The sequence below is a fragment of the Triticum aestivum genome, chromosome 1B (genome assembly GCF_018294505.1).
Source record: "Triticum aestivum cultivar Chinese Spring chromosome 1B, IWGSC CS RefSeq v2.1, whole genome shotgun sequence".
NCBI lineage: Eukaryota > Viridiplantae > Streptophyta > Magnoliopsida > Poales > Poaceae > Triticum > Triticum aestivum.
The window spans coordinates 690564846-690583122 of NC_057795.1; the positions used below are offsets into that span (position 1 = coordinate 690564846).

Below are 18277 nucleotides of genomic sequence, written 5' to 3' on the forward strand. Positions count from 1 at the left end.
AATGGAGTGATTTGTTCTACCATCATGTCTCAGATTTGATGCAAACCATACAGCTGACTAAATCCATTCAAATGACAACCTGAGCAGAAGCTTCTGTGTCAGTTTGATAGAACTATCAGCTAACAGCCAGCGTAGATAATTTATTAGAGACTTCTTGCAAGTCAACTTCAGAACACAATACCAATGTGAATAGAATTAAGTGCAACTCCTCAAGGATGCATAACCACAAAGCTATATAATAAGAAAATAATAGGGAGTTAAGTCTATCCATTCAGATTTGCAAGAATACTCGACAGATCCTTGATCATCTCCATAATAGTAGAAACCAAAGCATTATGCAATAATTTGATAATGTAATAGTAGGGAAAGTTACCTCTTCATTCAGAACAATATGGTAGAATTTCTTGCCTTGATTGAATCTCCTTGTTGTACTGATAATGCTCGTTGTACTTGCCATGCAGCTGGTCAATGCTTCCTAAATCCTAATATAATAAAAGAGCATCAAACCAATAGCTATGGATAAACAGAACTAGAGAACACATTTTTACAGCACTTACAAATTGAGACAATAAAAAATCAAAATGGAATAGAAATAAGTTGTGTTCATACTAAAAAAACATAGAAATTACTGGTTAAATGCAGATCTCATGATCTTTGGCACAATGGACATAGCATGGTATGATTTAATATACATGAGACAACTTGATCAGCAATTATTAATGATAAAACCTTGATTAGAGACCAGGGTGAAAACAAAAGTAAAAATATATACCTTGAATAGAGCAAAGGCTCTTGCATCTCACGTGGATCCCGGATCTTGAATTTTGCTCCTAATCATGAGCTGCAAACTAGAAAAATCAGTCCTCAAATAAGCGCTGGCCAATATTTAATTTCTAGGTTCAAGTACATACAACAACAAAATATGGAAGGGAATATTACCACTTCATTTGGAGGAATATTATACAATTTCTTGACGCCAAGTGATAACCTCAACCTCATCTTTAACCTCTCTGTTGCACTGATGATGTGAATTGTACTTGCAACGCAACTGCTACTGGATAGAGAGCAAACTGTAAGAGAATAAAATCATAAGGAAATAGAATGGTACGTAACATTTGGACTGAACAAACATTACTTTCATGACGCGTTCCCTGCATTATTTTCATTTTCAGTGCATTATTCTGGACAGAGCGAACCAAAGCAATGCGCTTCAGGAAAGAGTTCCCTGCATTATTTTCATTTTCAGTTCAAGGCAGCAATATGGTCACCGGTTAAAGCTTGAAAAAAAATGATATTTCCAACTGACACACCAGACGAAGCATCTAAATGATCTCAACATAGTTAAAGGCCATATTATAAACACATGTATATACCCTGTACAAGCCACTCAAAAACAGAGGAACCATGTTCATGTATGAAAATTCCGGGAAGTAAAAATGACCAATGTGCACCTCCATGTATATCTACTCCCTCCGTCCGGAAATACTTGTCATCAAAATAAATAAAAGGGGATGTATATGGATGAATTTTAGTTCTAGATACATCCCTTTTTGTCCATTTTGATGACAAGTATTTTCGGACGGAGGGAGTATATCACAAAATATGAGTTGTTATATACAACCAAAAAACAGCAATCAATCTTGGAGAATAATAAAAATTCAACAGATCATCATAAGGAAAATCATGCCCCTAAGAATTTATTGGTCATGTAACCTGGAAATGAAAGCAAAAGATCTCATACAACCTTTCTAAAAGCAGTTGGCTCTAGTACCAGTACAGTATCTTGCAGCATACGGTTGCATAGGAGAGGCGTTCAACTACTTTGGCCTATTAAAAATGAATGTCCGTATAGACCCATTTGCTTCCGCTAGTACCCAACAAATTAGGGAGAAGAAAATGCTTATTATTTTATTATGAATCCAAACGGAGGTGCTTATAGATGAAATTTATCAGAAGGATACAGATCCGAAAGAAGAGAATATACATCGATTATTATAAGTGAAAAAACACCATAGTAGAGGTAGCGCCTGGATCTGGAAGAGACGCTACTTGGATGGAACGGGGTGGTACTCAAAGAAGGATGCTACGGCGGTCGAGTGACGGCAGTGGCAGCGACGTTGACGGAGACCCTCCCCGCGGAGGCAGTAGGGAGGTTGACGGCGATATTCCGGAAGGGGTCGTTCCATGGTCGACGACCCTACAAACATGGCAGAGGGGACATGCGAGAGATTGGAGGAGGTGGAGCCGGCGGCGAGGGATTCAGCGCGCAGCCCGATGCGGCGGCGACGGCGGCTAGGGATTTGGGGCGCATCTGGGCGGCGGCGGCGAGGGATTTGGGACGGAACAGGGAGTGGGAAGATAAGGGTGGGTAATGATTTGGGATTATTTTTTTCACCAGGGCTTTATATCAGTCGGTGAGCGGCGGGCCAGAATTCGGCTAAGCGGCGGGACGGGCTTTCACTTTGGCGCGCGCAGCTGAAATTCCAATAGCGCCAAACATGGGCCTCTTTTTCCTGTGAGTTACACACGTCAGGGATACAGGTTAGTTCTGTGGGCTGAGCACGGGCCGACACCAATATTATTAATTCTGTGAGTCTTCGGTTAGCCCACATGAATATACCTCATTTTCCTGTGCGCTACTGCGGGCCCGACAGGAAAAAATGATGACTCATAGAAATATTTCAGTTTCTGGTAGTGTTATGAGGTGGCTAGTAGTGGTCGATTATGCCTTTGTTGGAAGAACTCAATGAGGTGAGTCTAATGAATTATTTTAGACCACAAACCACCTCCTTTTTGGATGGTGCCGGGTAATGCCTATCTGGAGAGCGCTGGGTGCAAATGGCGACCTCAACTGCCGCTCTGTCTGGGCTCATACACCTCCACCCTCCAATAATCCTACACCTACGAAGGACTACGAAGAGGCTACGTAAGCCTTCCTTCCCTAATTCTTTGCCCCCCTGATTTTCAGTGAGGGTGGGCCCCGCCTCGGCCTAACACCAATCAAAATCTACCAACTGCCTAATCACGTAACATTACGTTAACTTCTTTCGTAAGTGTAGCATTACTCCTCCACCCTCTGCCCCCCAACACAACTAGAACATGATTCGACTGCTTCTGCTTTGGAGGATCTGGAACCATTCCCACGACACAGCCTTCGACGCGATGCGCCCCAACTTGAGACGCGTCATTGGCATGGTCTCCGCCGACCTCAAGAACTAGCCTTCTGTGTCACTCCTGACAAGCGGCCGTCTATCCTGGCCTGGGTGCCCTTCCTAAACAACCTTGATGTCTGAGCGCTCCTGTTTTCACACACCAGACAGGCGTCGATGAAGCCCGCGCTAGACCGAATGGACCGTATAACAACCACCAGAGCCGATGTGTGCGGGTGCAGCAGCGAGGTAGGCGATCATGCACGAGTGATGTGATGAAGTGGACGAGCGCCAGAAACTAACTGACAGCTGAAACTTTGACAACACCGACAGAAATGGATTTTCTGAAACTGGCGAATTGAATTTTTTGAAAGTTTGACAGCACCTACTTAACTGACGAACTGAACGTATGCATGTCCATGTTTTGGCTGAGTTTCAGGTTAGTTAGATCAGGCCGTTGTGGAAGCTTGTAGGATGACACGATTTCAGCTAATGCAGCGGCAACATAGCTGCGCACGGGTGGACGTGGGATGGCATGGCCGCATGCAATACCCGTTCCTAGTTATTCTTTTGTTCCTTTCGGTTGTATGTAAGCAAAACAGCTTGACTGCACAAATAGAGAGAAATATATAAAAGGCTGCAATCAGTTGCACGCATTTCCTTTTCCAAAAAAAAATCAGTTGCACGCATAGCAAACATCTCGTGTTCATCAGAGTTGTTCCTCGCGTAGAGTTCATCGCGCAGTTAGCCTGTGCAGCAACAGAAAGGGCTACACCATGGTTGGGGACGAGTCGAGGCCATGGTCCAGAACTCCAGATTGGCGGCAGTGCACGCACGACAGTGACAGTGAGCGGCGGCATGCGGCTACGGTGCACGGGGAGGAGAGGACGGAAGGAGAGACGAAGCTCGGGGACATGGTGGTTCACCCGGGGGCTGCCGATGGCGATAGTGACTGTTTTTTTTTCGGTCCTATTGAGCGGCTCGGTTAAAGACCACACCGGACCGACAATGTTTCGGGCCGAAAATTGCAGCCTAGACCGAAAAGTTTTTCTACCGGTCCTGTACCGTATGGTCCGGTCCATAATGGACCACGAGGAGGTGAAAAGCCCGCTCATTATGTCCAGCCTTAGCCGTGGACGTGCTAGAGCTAGACCTTGGCTAGTGCTGGCGGCGGCGATAAGAAGCAACAACAAGCGCATGTTCTACAACAATGAGTAGTAGCAGAGGAGGCCACGGAGGTGTACCGCCGAACACCGCGATGAGGCATTTCGCTGTACACACCGATGAGAGCTATTGAATTTATGAAACAGGTTTGCTAATTCTCATCTAGATGAGGATTAACAATGTCTCATCTAACCCCTACACCAATTAATTAATCAAACAAGAAAATAGAAGCAAAAATGCACACGAAACTCCACGTAAAATCAAATGGTGTAGAAATTAGATGAGACTAAGTGATTTCTCGTCTAGATGAGAGCTAGGCACACACACCCTTTACGAAAATAGGGCAATAATAATGGCTAGGTTGATACAATGACAGTTTGAGTTTTGTAAGTGTGGCAAATCAGCCATGGAAAGCCTTCCTTGATCATATCTTTAGATGTTGGTTTTCTTACAGACAAGATAAGATGAAAAGCAGGTAAACACAGAACCACATACAAAAGGCACACTAACAACTTGGTCCTGCAGACTAGGCCTGGGCGTTCGGTTCCCCCGAACCGAACGGTTCGGTATTTCGGTGTTTCAATTTTGTCGGTTCCTTGAAAACGTGGACCGATCGGTCTCTAGCAATAAACGAAACCGAGGCTTCGGTTCCCTCATCAATCGGTTCGGTACTCGGTTTTGTACCGAACAGACAGCTGGCGGGTTGGGCTAGCCGGATGGGATGGCTGCTGTACTCATTTTCTCGGCTGGGCTAAGAGATATGGTTTGTGTGGGCTAGATAACAACACGTGTTATGCTCAAAGAAAAAAAAACAGGCTGTGAGCGAGACAACACGCAACAACAAACAACACCTAGGCTAGGTTCAATAAAAAAAGAAAGGCAGGCGGGCCTCCAGTACACGTGACGAGAAGCATGGAGGGAATCTCGGGCCAGCCGGCCAGCCTATGGCACTGTTCGCCACTAAATCACATTAACGCGCCATCAATTCATTTGATTTTTTTGCAAGGATAATTGATGTTCGTTGGCTAGTAGCACAAAGCGTATAAATGGGAGCTAATTTATGGAGACGCGCCAGACAGTTAGTGGTAGGCCTCGGTGCTTCGGTCAATTCGGTTGACAGGCTGTGTAGACCGATTTCACCGAACAAAATTCGGTTTCTCAGAATTGCTAACCGAGCATAGTATCGAACAATTCGGTTTCGGTCACTTCGGCTTCGGTTCAGGTTAAATCGGTTTGGTCGTTCGGTTTTCGGTTTATATGCCCACCCCTACTGCAGACCACAACTACTTGCACACTTGTAGAATCATACGACCACGAGGCCATCCAGCGCCATATTGTTGTGTTCTACTACTGCTGCCTCTTCGAACCAGTGACTAAAGCCATTCATTCATTGCTGGTTAGCACTTAGGGCCTGTTCGGAGTCTCGCCGCTCCGCACGACTCCGCTCCCGGAGCGGCCCGAGCTTCAGTTGAAAATACGGAGTGGAGAAAGAGATGCTCCGTAGATTCTTGTATTTCTTGGAGCAGTGGATTGACGAACAGGCCTTTAGTAGCCAGAGCCATGCCCTCCACCCCTCTTGGCACTACTTGTCCGCGGTCTTGCCCGAGTGTGGACCCATTTATCCGTAAGCATATAGCCTGACACCATGGCCCCGGCTAAACCCAAGAAATCGTTGAGTCGCTTCGAGAACCGCTTCGACCGCCTGCATCGGCTGTCGATAGGGAAGAACAGAATTCATCAGCGAATTATCATAATAATATGAACCCCAAAAAAAAGGATCAGGACAAAGGATCAGCAGCATAGTCACAGAGTAATTAATACCACAGTGGGTCGTCGGGCCTAGGATCGATCTGCACGTACGGCAAGCTGCTGGAGCATGCCTACGTTCTGAAACCCTTCCTTGATGAGGCGGGTGTAGTATCGCCGTTCGTGTCGGCGATCAGGGTGAACAAATCTTCCTTCTTCTGTTTGATTTCCTTCAGCGCGTACTATAATACTCCCTCCGTTCCGATTTACTCGTCGTGGTTTTAGTTCAAGAGTAAATCGGAACGGAGGGAGTACCTCTCAATCTGGGCATGCATGACAAGCGTTCAACTAGGCAATCTGGCCATGATCGTTTTTCAGTACCTGAGCAGCGGTGGAGGAGGCGGGAGTTTAGAGGCCGCAAGCGGCAGGCGGCCGTGCTCCAAGTCGGCCACCTCCAGGAAACCCCCCGACATGGACTGATCGTGATACGTACGGTGCCCCGTGAACGGAGACCGATCGTGATACGTACGGTGCCGGGTGCAAGCCAATCGTCGCTTGGTATTCTTATATATATATATATATATATATATATATATATATATATATATATATATATATATATATATATATATCTTACATGATATCTCTCTGTAATAAAGGGAGAAATACATAGTAGCGATCGACAGATCAATTTTGACCCTAGCTGGTAACGCCATGACGAGCCACCTTGCATACGGGCAAGCGTGCCGTGCATCGCAGGAAGCAGCAATGGCCGGCGCCAGGTGCGACGAGAGGCTCGTCATACATCACGTGACCAACGGTGGATGCTTCGACGACTTCAACAAGGCGATGGAAGAGTGCCACGGCCGCTACAGTCCCAACACGTCACAACTCGACCTGATCCGAGGCGTCGCCAAGCGCGTCGTGGACGTGGAGGCGTGCATCAAGGCCACGGCGGCCCTGCGCGAGTGTTTTGCCGGCAACCCCGCGGTGTTCAAGCATCAGTACCTCCGCCGCATGGACGAGGGCCTCGACCAGGACACCAACCCGTCGCCGGATGATATTTCAAGGGATGAACGTGCCATGTTCAGGTGGTGGACTGGCATGAAGAGAAGCTAATCAAGCATACTCGTATAGATATATAGACAGATGGGTTAGTCGATTATATTAGCATACTACTTGCTGGATATAATTAATAGGCACAAGCTATTTCGGTGTCTAATTTCTCTTTTCCTTTTAGTTGTCGAGTTCTTTTGGTATTGTAAGAGGATTAGATCGATCACACGTATGAGCGATGAAGTTACTATATACTGGATATATAATAGGCAAAAGTTATGAGATTGTTTACAGTACATCTAATTAATATGAGCTGTCCATTCTTGATCATTCAATGGACTAGATCCATCAATACTACTGAACAAGAGTAGTATTTTCTGTCCAAAGATAAAATCGGAAGATAAACAAAACAAAAATACTAAAACTCTACACGCAAAATCAAAACCGCGTGTTTTCTTCTCGATGCAGTCCATCCGTTCCGGGACTGTTGGCGGAAGCCCGATTCAATTATTTTTCAATAGATCTAATCGCTTTGGAGCTTTTCATTTATTTCTCGCCTACACACAGTTTTGGTGTTACAAGACTTTGCTAGTTGCTGGCGTGTTTTTGGATGTGTGTGAGTTGGAGTTCGATATGTGCAACCTAGCCATGCAAAGACCAGGTGTGTGCTCTTTGTTTTATGTATCTTCTTAATTCTCCATTCTAAGCCAACATAATCCACTTTTTTGGCGGAAAAAAGGAGACGACGGTACCTTGCCTGGAAGACATCACGTACAAAGCTATCGAAGCTAGCCTCCCTAACTAGATCAATCATGTCCAGATGCATTAGTACGATACATATGATGAGCATCCTTTTCTAAAACACAAGTCGGCGGCGGCACACAATCAACATATGCATACAATGCAATCGAATCTCGCTAGAACACAGGATGGGCGAACAATGGTGGCAGCACATAGGGAATACATGGCGGACTGTCATACAGTATAGACGGATGCCGCCGTTGGCAGGCGCCGGCAACGATGTGCCTCCAAGAGGGGTTCTATAAATTACGAACCAAACATTGACAAGATTACCCATGTAATCAACGGCTGAGATTACCCATGTAATACTAGTGGGTAGAAGGAGTAGGATGTACCGTAAATAGTCTCAAAAGTTATTTCTATGTTCAATTCTCTTTCTGTGTTAGTTGTGGAGTTTCTCAATACGTGCATGATACTTATACGTAGTTGGGAAAAGTATATGTTTTTTCTCCCTCAACTTTATGGATAGTTTAGAAATATCCTTCAACTTCTAAACCAGACAAAATTAATCCTTCAACGGTTAAAAATAGATACTTTTTGTCCCTCAGACCACTTCGGGTGGATTTGTACTGATGTGGACCTGGTATTTTCTTTCTCACTTGCACCACCACATGGCCACAGGTCAGTATGGCACCATCGTGTCCATGCTGGCACCGAGGCTCACTTTCTTCCCGTAGCATCATGGCCATCTGCTCGGCTAGGTTCTGACTGGTCAGCTCCGACGCCATCATGGCCATCATGAATTTGAAAAAGTTCATAAATTGGAGGCAAAAATTTCATGTTATTTCAACATGTTCACGGCTCTGAAAAAAGTTTGAGGATTTGAAATTGCTCGGCCATACAAAAAATTGATGTCTTACATTGAAAACAATAAAAAAGAGAATGAAAACGTGAAACGAAACAAAACCAATAGAAAACCAGCGAGAAAAACAAAGTAAAAACTGAGATAATACCGGCCCAGAAATTAACCCCTTCAAGAAATCCTGTATGAAGGGCCGAAAGGGCCGTGCTTCTCAAGGAGAATCGCCGCTTTTGTATCGAATCGGATAGAATTCCTGGAAGGGGCAAAAGAAAGTAAACTTTGTCCGCGTCGCTCTCCATATCGGCCAAGCAAGGAGAAGGAGAGACCTACAAGGAAGGAAGAGGAACGCTCACTAAAATCTGCGAAATTTCCATAGATTGAAACACGATCGATAGTATAGGTGGTGAGGAGCGGCCGGCGGTGGTGACCAAATCCTTACTAGTTGCTTGCAGGCCGGGGAATATCCATGTCGGCGGCGCTTCGATCCGCGGCGAGGAGGCTCGGCCGTGGCTCCCTGCTCCAGCGAACGCAGTCGGAGGGGCTCTTCTCGCCTAGCAGAAGCAGGCTCGTCCACACCAGTGAGGTATCTCAACCAAAGCTGACATATTTAACCTCATGATTTTCCTCACGTCATCAAGGATCACGTCATAGGGCGATAATCCAATTCTGCGTAATGGAAACAGCAACTTGCATGTGTTAAGATGACTTTTCTTCTCCTTTCAATTTGGATGGAGACAAGTTTGAATGTTTGATAGAGCAAGATTACCTAGCATCATATTACACAGGTCGCAAAATTACCATGCATGTATGTTGCATTTTGTATATATCAAGCCCTTACTTAATTGACATACAAGACAATATTCTTCTTAAATTATTTACCGATCACAATCAGCAATTACTTAACTCTCCATGATACAAAGTACATTGATCATCATCTACGTGTGTCAATCCAGCATGCTCCTACAGACCTTACGCGTGAGATCCAGGAGAAGAGAGATGAGGTACGAAACTTGGTATCTAAGGCGGTGCAGAAGAAAAGGGAGTTGTATGCGTTGGGTAAGGCAGACAAGAATTGTGAGACTCTTGGTGAGCATCACATGCTTCCACTAGCACTCCCATATCTTTCTCGGCAAAAAGTCGTTCCAAAACCACATGGCACTCTCAGGTACGTAAAAATTATCAGAGATTCAAACAAGATGCATGCAGATACAAAATCACTTTGTCTATTCTTCCTTAACTTCGTGTTTGTTTGAAAGGAATTGGTATTTTTCTCTTTTGACCTGTAGGACCTTGATGCGGTTCGCTACAAGGGCTAACGCTTTGCTGGATGCAGCTGCCCACGCGACAATCTTCATTTTGGTTACTACTGCTTGGGTTAGAGCTAGGGGCGGCATTGGGGTAAAAGCCCAAACTGTTGATGAGGAAAATCAGGGAAGACAAGATTGAAAATTGAGAACCAAAGATGGCTCCGCCAGCTTGTTTTCAGTTAAGTTATGATGACTTACAGTTTGGCTAGCTAGCTAGCACTATGACATTGTTGTGATATTGTGTGACATGATATGTTATCGTATCTCTATCTATCCTAGTAGATTGCTTGTATGAATGAAAGCCGTAGGATATTTTTGCTGTGCTATTTCACAATACCCTAGAATCATATCTGCTAGTGACAAATGCGTCCCAAGGCCTCTCCCCCTGCCGGGCCATTTTTTCGAACTTCTTTTTTTTTCGAACTTTCTTTTTGAATTTTTGAACAAAATTTTGAATTCTCAAGAACAAGAAGAGAGCAAAAAAGAATTACAAAGAAATAGAAAAAATGAAGTAAAGACACATTTTTTGAAACTCCCTAATTTTTGTAAGTGCAAACTTTTTTATAAATTTGTGAAGAATTTTCAAGAAACGCGAATATGTTTTGAAATAAAAACGAAAAAGGAAAAAGGAAAGAAAAAGAAACAGAAAAAGGAGAGAAAAGAAAAAAAAGAAATAGCGATAGGAAAAAAAACCCGGTTCAGGAACCTCCTAGAAAGTTTCCAAAATCGGAAAAAACCAGTTCAGGAACCTCCTGGAAGGTTCCCAACACCAGGATGGCAGAAGCGGTGGGCGGGCCGGCCCATATCATCCCTCGCTCGTGAACCTCTATGCGAAAGCTCAAGAACTTGGCGCAATATGCATCACATAGGGTTTTTCGAGCATACACTCCAAGAAAATTAACTCTAGAAGATTTTCAAAAAACAAGGGGAAAAGCTTGGTCAACCGACAGATCTTTTCTTTCACGTCCGCCACGTTCTAAGCTTGACACGCGTCTTGATGGGCCAACGCACCGCTTCTCTCCTTCATCCCTATCTCCACCGGAATGGCCACGCATATTTATCTCTCCTATCCATGCCTTGAATCAAACCTTCACCCGCAACCTCTTTCTGGATCTCATTTGACCATGCAGAGCGCTCCGTACTCCAGTTCTTGCAACTGGGCACTTATTCCAAAAAGGCATACTGCAACGTATTCTCAGGTTGACCCTCCCATCCCCTACCTCTATCTCTCCACCCGTGCCTCTTTCCGTGGATCTCATCCCCGCCTCCTCTTAAACAAGCACGTTGCTGCATCCCCACCACATCGACGGTGGTCACTGGCGTCCTTCCTCGGTCGTAAAAACGCAGGTGCTGCAGAGACCACGGGGTGCTCTCTCCGTTGCAGCGGTCGGTGTTCTTGCATGTTTTGGCAACACACAGTCTTGTTGCAGGAATAGATAGAAGAGGTTGGAGATGTTGAGTTCTATTGCAATGGAGGTTTGGCAACAAGGGTCTTGTTACGGAAAAATAGAGAAAAAGAAGTCTTGCAGGTCTTGTTGCAGAAAAATAGAGAAGAATTCTTTTTGCAACAGGGGTCTTGTTGCATAAATTAGAGAAGAGAAGATTTTGCAACAGATGTCTTGTTGCAGATAATTAGAGAAGATTGTTTGTAACATGGCTCTTGTGGCAGGAAGTTAGAAAAGAAGAGATTTTGCAACAAGCGCATTGTTGCAGAAAGTTGAAGAAGAAGAAAGGACGACTCGCCTCGTACAATCAGACGGCTTGTGAGGCGGCGGATCTTTTAGAAGGATCCGTCGGCCGACGCGAAGCACGACCCAAAAATAAGTTAGGGTAGACTATTATTTGGGCCGGCCCTTTTTAGAAAGGGTAGCGAAAGGGCCCAACCTACCGGCCGTGCTTCTCCTCTTTTGTATCGAAATCGGATAGGATTCCTGGAAGGGGATCCGCGTCGTTCTAGATCTCGGTGAAGCGAGGAGAAGGAGACCAATAAGAATCCTATAAGAATCGAGGTACGCTCACCAAAATCTACGAAATTTCAAGATCGATCGTATCGCTTGCGAGGAGCGGCCGGCGGTGGTGACCAAATCCCTAAGTAATTGCTTGCAGGCCGGCGAAGATCCATGGCGGCGGCGCTTCGATCCGCGGCGAGGAGGCTCTGGCTCGGCCGTGGCTCCCTGCTCCAGCGAACGCAGGCGGAGGGGCTCTTCTCGCCAAGCAGAAGCAGGCTCGTCCACACCAGTGAGGTATCTCAACCAAAACTGACATCTTTCTATTTGGATGGGGACAAGTTTGAATGTTTGATAGAGCAAGATTACCTAGCATCATTTTATCTCCGTCCCAAAATTCTAATCTTACATTTATCTATAAATACGGATGTATCCAACACTAAAATGTGACTAGATAGATACATCCGTATTCAGACAAGTCAAAGACAAAAAATTTGGGACAGAGGGAGTACTTATTTAACCTTGAACCGATTTAGAGTAATCTGGTCCTTATTTAATTAGCAACCAAACTGAACCTATATTATATATTGGCTCCATCTATTCTATATACAGTAAGTATGGTTTTGTTATTAGATGTTACACATGCATGTATGTTGCATTTTGTATATATCAAGCCCTTACTTAATTGACATACAAGACAATATTCTTCTTAAATTATTTACCGATCACAATCAGCAATTACTTAACTCTCCATGATACAAAGTACATTGATCATCATCTACGTGTGTCAATCCAGCATGCTCCTACAGACCTTACGCGTGAGATCCAGGAGAAGAGAGATGAGGTACGAAACTTGGTATCTAAGGCGGTGCAGAAGAAAAGGGAGTTGTATGCGTTGGGTAAGGCAGACAAGAATTGTGAGACTCTTGGTGAGCATCACATGCTTCCACTAGCACTCCCATATCTTTCTCGGCAAAAAGTCGTTCCAAAACCACATGGCACTCTCAGGTACGTAAAAATTATCAGAGATTCAAACAAGATGCATGCAGATACAAAATCACTTTGTCTATTCTTCCTTAACTTCGTGTTTGTTTGAAAGGAATTGGTATTTTTCTCTTTTGACCTGTAGGACCTTGATGCGGTTCGCTACAAGGGCTAACGCTTTGCTGGATGCAGCTGCCCACGCGACAATCTTCATTTTGGTTACTACTGCTTGGGTTAGAGCTAGGGGCGGCATTGGGGTAAAAGCCCAAACTGTTGATGAGGAAAATCAGGGAAGACAAGATTGAAAATTGAGAACCAAAGATGGCTCCGCCAGCTTGTTTTCAGTTAAGTTATGATGACTTACAGTTTGGCTAGCTAGCTAGCACTATGACATTGTTGTGATATTGTGTGACATGATATGTTATCGTATCTCTATCTATCCGAGTAGATTGCATGTATGAATGAAAGGCGTACGATATTTTTGTTGTGCTGTTTCACAATACTCCAGAATCATATCTGCTAGTGACAAATGCGTCCCAAGGCCTCCCCCTGTCGGCCATTGAGTTGTACTAGTAGATAGCAATGAGCAGCTAGTGCTGAGAAACAACAACCCAACCTAGACAAACACGCAACCCTGTAAACACAAGTAAAATTCACATGGGTCTGGCCAGATAAAGACATAAAATTAAGGACTCCGTTACAGGGCCGTACCCGAGAAAATGGAGGCCCGGTGCGAAATCAAAAATTAGGCCCTCGACATAACAAATGGCAATCAATAAAATAAAGCTTGTTTGTCTCAAAAAAAAAAACTTGTATTTGCACTCTGATTTTCACAAGAAACTTTGATCCTTTTGGTAAAAACTTATCAAGAGCACATTTTCAAGGTCGAATTTTTTTTTTCTTCTTCTTATGTTTTTCATAAATTGACTGAAGATTCGTAATTATAGAACTAGAATACTTTCAGAAATAAAAAAATAGGATGCAAGTATCATGCATTAAAACTTAATATAGAAACGAAAATTGATGAAACAACCTTTGATTTATTTGGAAGGAACACCATTTGGCGGCAACATGGCTAGGGTCTTCCGGTTCCTCGTCTTGGTTAATCGGCAACCTAGCGATTGTGGCATACCTCCAACTCCGATCAATGCACCCAGGTCGCAGGACCAGCAGGAAGCAACAATGGGACTGAAAGAAGCAGCGAAGATGTGTGAGAAGATGAGAGAAATGAGAAACCGGATAAATAGATGGACAGAGGGTAGAACAATACCAATTCATTGAATAAGGAGATTAGTTTTGGGGCAAATGCGAAGGAATTGATCCACTGGAATGGAATAGAATCGAGACCTTTGGTGGTGTGATTGGACCATGAGGAGAGAAAGGGATTTGAGCTTGAAGTGAAAGAGAACGGAGAGAGAAGAGAGGAGACGTGCGTGAGATTGGGCCTCCGCCTTGGAGTTATTTCGTTCCAGGTTCCAACGTGTATTTGCTTTTTTTTTAGCATCAGTACAGACATAAGCGCTCATATACACGCGCATACACTCATCCCTATGAACGCAACACGCACACCCTACCCCTATGAGCACCTCCGAGAGACTGAGCCGGCATATCATCTTGAGATTTACGAAGTCACCGTAAGCGCCTCGTCGTCGACGGGAACGTCTCCTCCCACTGAAAGCGCATCGCCGGAAATCCTGAAATAAATCCAGGAATAATGCGAGCATCAGGATTTGAACCTGGTGGGTTGGGGATACCACTGTCCACCTAACCAACTCAACCACAGGTTGATTCGCCCAACGTGTATTTGTTGATGCGTTGATTACCCACACCTTAACTAGTCATCAATGCTCTAGAAAATTTGGGGCCCTGTCAATTTGGGGGCCCTGTGCAGTCGAACACTCTGCGCAGGTGCGCCGTACGGGCCTGCTCCGTTACGTCGAGCTCTGGAATCGTGCAACTGGAACGGTTTTGCTACAAGGAATCAAGGATGCGATCTATTTCCCGTGAGCTGAACCCATGCCCAAGTCAGTTACAGCCCACGATTCATATAAGTTACATGGGCCCTTAGAGATTTTTCTGAAATTGTTAGATGGGCCCTAGGCCCACCCTAATATTTCAACAGTTACTTACTGAATATTGTCTTCATTCCATGTATATTTTTGGGTTGGTGTATAAATATCTTTTGCATGAAAGTTTGTGGTGTGGTCGTACGTGTAACTATTAATGAATCTGAAAAGTTTCAGCCGGTTTGGACCAGCGAGTTGCTAGAAAGTGCCTTTTTTAGTTGGCAATTTCAATTTTTTGCTTCAAACTTCAACATTTTAAAAAATGAGCTCTTTTACGGTGATTGACGAGTTACGACTCGTAATTTCGTGTAACTCCGTCCCTGATTTTTTCTAACCGTCGGATCAAAGAAATCATTTAACGGTTTTTTTATGTGTGAAAAGGGTAGAGTAGTAAATTAGCAGGTCAATCCAGTCACTAGTCAATCCCTCGCACAGCCTTCGTCGTTGTCAGTTTATTAACCTCCTCAATCCCCTCGCACAGCCGCCGCCGCGGACCCTCCCCTCGACCGTGGCGACGACGGCGTCCCTCCTGTCGATCGTGCCGCCGCTGCCTCAGACCGTCACACAGCCGCAGGCGCATACTTTTTCTCGCCCCTCCCCTAATCCAGTTCCCGTCCAAAGCCGCCGCCGCAAACAAGGGATCCCGCAGGACCTCGCCGCCGCCGCAATCAAGTGATCCCGCCGGACCTCGACGCCGCCGCAATCAAGTGATCCTGCCGGACCTCGCCGCCGCCGCAATCAAGGGATCCCGCTGGACCTCGCCGCCACCGCAATCAAGGGATCCCGCCGGATTGCCGCCAGGTTTCTGGCCCGCCGCCAGGAGCCGCAGGAACTGCATGCCATCAGGCGCGGCGTGCCGAGCCCGCCGAAGCCTCCTCTGCCCCCACCGCCCCCTGCAGCGCATCCCTCCGTCGAGCATCCGGTCATGCCGAGCAACGCCGCGGACCAGTCCGTAGGCAGGTAGCCACCACTCCTACCTTCCTCCACCCACTTCCCTGACCCCCTCCCATTACCTTCCCATCACACTAGATTGAGAAGACCGTTGTTAATTCCACGGTTAGAAGGCAGAAGCCTGTAATACCTTATCTTCAGTTGAATGTAACGTCAGCTGCACTCAAGGTGAAAATGATACTGTACTAACTAAACATTTTGCTGGCTTCTCTGGTTATTTTGCATCTTTGTCTAGCTGGTTGTTTTGCAAATGGGAGTATAATTTTCTTCCAGGATGGTGTTCCTTCCTTTAGCTGCAAATTCAAACTCTAGACAATTGCTATGCAACCTAGGCTTTGAGCCAGCTCATATTTAGTCAGTCTCGTTAGTGCAACAATCATGAAGTAAAAAGCAACTAGATATTGCTGTTCACAATTTATTCAGTGCAATATTCATGTGAAGGCACCAAAACACAAACTTGACCCCCCCCCCCCCCCCCCCCCCTACAATTTTCCTGGTTCTGCAGTTAGGCAATCAGTACCAGTTCATGCTTTCCTGCAGTGAAGCATCTGCTGTTATGACATGCAGGCATGAGTACCAGAGGGTGGCTACCATTGTTTGTAGGATTAAGGAAATGATCTGGATGAGGGCCATGGGCTTAGTCAGAGTAGTTCAGGATGATGGGGGCTGAATCTGTATTTAGTTTGTTTTTGTTTTGCACATCGGCAGGCAAAGCCTAGTGTTTGTTTGGCTTCGGTCATGTCCTTGGTTACAGTAGCGTTGAATCTGCAAGTTTAAGATCAGACATTTACTAAAACTGAACCAAGGAAATTTGGATTTCATAGTTACAGTTGCAGGAAATGGTCATATTATGACTGAAATATATTTAAAATGTCTATTTAGTTCTGTTTTCAGATATAACCTTGTAAGTAGAAACATGTATAACTCAAACAACCATACATCTAGTTAATTTTGCACAGGCAGCAATGTTAAGTCTTACTACAAACCTAGCAATAAAAATGATGAAGCTCCTGTCAATTTTCGAATAACTAGCTTGAGACGATATTCTCTTCTTCTCTAATGGAAATGACAGAGCTCCTGTCCATTTTTGGAAAAAAAGTTGTTTTTCAGACTCATCTATCTCAAACAAAATGAAGACTTGAATGGTAGTGAGAGAGCTGCAATTATTTAACTTCATATCTTGGCTTACATGCTTGTTCTTCCATAATGCAGTGAATATGTAAATCTGTACTAAACATTTGAGTTTTGCTGTGTTGAGCATACCTGCTTGTTGTTCATTCCTTATCCCCTTGTATGCAGGATCTATCTGGCCGACCTCATTTGAGCTGCGGCTTAAGTATTCCTACTGCGCGGGTTTGCACATATGATACATAGGTATTGTGAAATTTCGCAGTTGTTTTCAGTTTTCTGCAATGTTGATTTGAAAAGCTTTCGATGTTCTGTTTATGTATGCCAGACTTAAGAAAGAATTTCATAGTCACATTTGACATATTCAGATCAAGTTTATCCCTCCGATTATGTTACATCAACTCTTCCTCTCTCCAGTGAATAATTTTTGACATATCTTAACAAGACTTTTTTGTCATCTTTTAGCTAGTGTGATGAGATTTTGGCACCTGTAGATTCCTTGTACCAACTTAGGCAAATAATAATTTATTTATTTTTGTGACAGTTGGTTGAGCACATCTTCTAGACTCTTGTGAATACATCTGGGACAACGCTTCACATCAGTCAGGTATATACTGCTTCCGTTTCGAGTGAAATCCTCTCCCATAGCCCCTGCCCCAGATGAAGTGAGCTATATATGTGTATGATGATCCTCCTTTCCTAAAAGTGAGATTGCCATATGTAGTTCAGAATTGACCTATCATGCTTAATTTACACATCATCTAAATCATGAGCTTACGAAGCTGCTGTTTTGGAGTTGTGTGCCGCAATATGAGTAGTAAATTTGTGAACCTGCCATGTAATGTTTAGGTTCCAGCAAGGAAATTTGTCTGCCGCTATCCTGAACCTCCTCCGCTTTCTCTGAAACAGAGTTGCCTTGTGAAGAAAAAGGATATGTGGGAGCTTTTGAATGGACAAAGTCTTCAGCGAGGAAGAGAAGACAGCTGCATTTCCTTACTTGCAATTCTAGTAACTATCTTTGTTATAGCTTGTAGAGTGTACCCGCAAAAAAAACTTGTAGAGTGTGATGGATTAATTAGGATGCTATGTAATCAGAGTACGTACCTTATCATATGTATCATGATTGATTGCTATCAAGGTCTGCATTCTATGAAGAAGGCTCCCATTTATATGTTTA

General features: G+C 44.5%; 2 protein-coding genes and 2 long non-coding RNA genes across 4 annotated transcripts; 3 read left to right on the forward strand and 1 right to left on the reverse strand.

Annotated features, from left to right (window-relative positions):
* Positions 1-256: 256 nt before the first annotated feature.
* Positions 257-1098, reverse strand: LOC123101552 (uncharacterized). Its single transcript, XR_006448597.1, has 3 exons — positions 940-1098; positions 773-841; positions 257-482 (listed from the first exon to the last, which is right to left on the reverse strand). It is a non-coding gene; the product is annotated as an uncharacterized lncRNA (long non-coding RNA).
* An 8065-nt stretch (positions 1099-9163) lies between these two features.
* LOC123101559 (uncharacterized) lies at positions 9164-10298 on the forward strand. Its single transcript, XM_044522953.1, has 3 exons — positions 9164-9301; positions 9672-9883; positions 10005-10298. The coding sequence occupies exons 1-3, from the start codon at positions 9185-9187 to the stop codon at positions 10162-10164; spliced, it is 489 nt and encodes a 162-aa protein (XP_044378888.1). The 5' UTR covers positions 9164-9184; the 3' UTR covers positions 10165-10298.
* Positions 10299-11862: 1564 nt separating this feature from the next.
* LOC123149666 (uncharacterized) lies at positions 11863-13413 on the forward strand. Its single transcript, XM_044569377.1, has 4 exons — positions 11863-12034; positions 12132-12268; positions 12768-12979; positions 13101-13413. Exons 2-4 carry the CDS (start codon positions 12146-12148, stop codon positions 13258-13260), a joined length of 495 nt encoding a protein of 164 aa, XP_044425312.1. The 5' UTR covers positions 11863-12034; positions 12132-12145; the 3' UTR covers positions 13261-13413.
* Positions 13414-15296: 1883 nt separating this feature from the next.
* LOC123101569 (uncharacterized) lies at positions 15297-18277 on the forward strand. Its single transcript, XR_006448598.1, has 4 exons — positions 15297-15981; positions 17272-17346; positions 17645-17707; positions 18010-18277. It is a non-coding gene; the product is annotated as an uncharacterized lncRNA (long non-coding RNA).

Coding starts and splice junctions, on each gene's coding strand:
- LOC123101559 (XM_044522953.1), top strand. CDS start 9,185: ATGTCGGCGGCGCTTCGATCCGCGGCGAGGAGGCTCGGCCGTGGCTCC. Junction 9,302..9,671: donor GGCTCGTCCACACCAGTGAG/GTATCTCAACCA, acceptor GTGTCAATCCAG/CATGCTCCTACAGACCTTAC. Junction 9,884..10,004: donor AAACCACATGGCACTCTCAG/GTACGTAAAAAT, acceptor TTTGACCTGTAG/GACCTTGATGCGGTTCGCTA.
- LOC123149666 (XM_044569377.1), top strand. CDS start 12,146: ATGGCGGCGGCGCTTCGATCCGCGGCGAGGAGGCTCTGGCTCGGCCGT. Junction 12,269..12,767: donor GGCTCGTCCACACCAGTGAG/GTATCTCAACCA, acceptor GTGTCAATCCAG/CATGCTCCTACAGACCTTAC. Junction 12,980..13,100: donor AAACCACATGGCACTCTCAG/GTACGTAAAAAT, acceptor TTTGACCTGTAG/GACCTTGATGCGGTTCGCTA.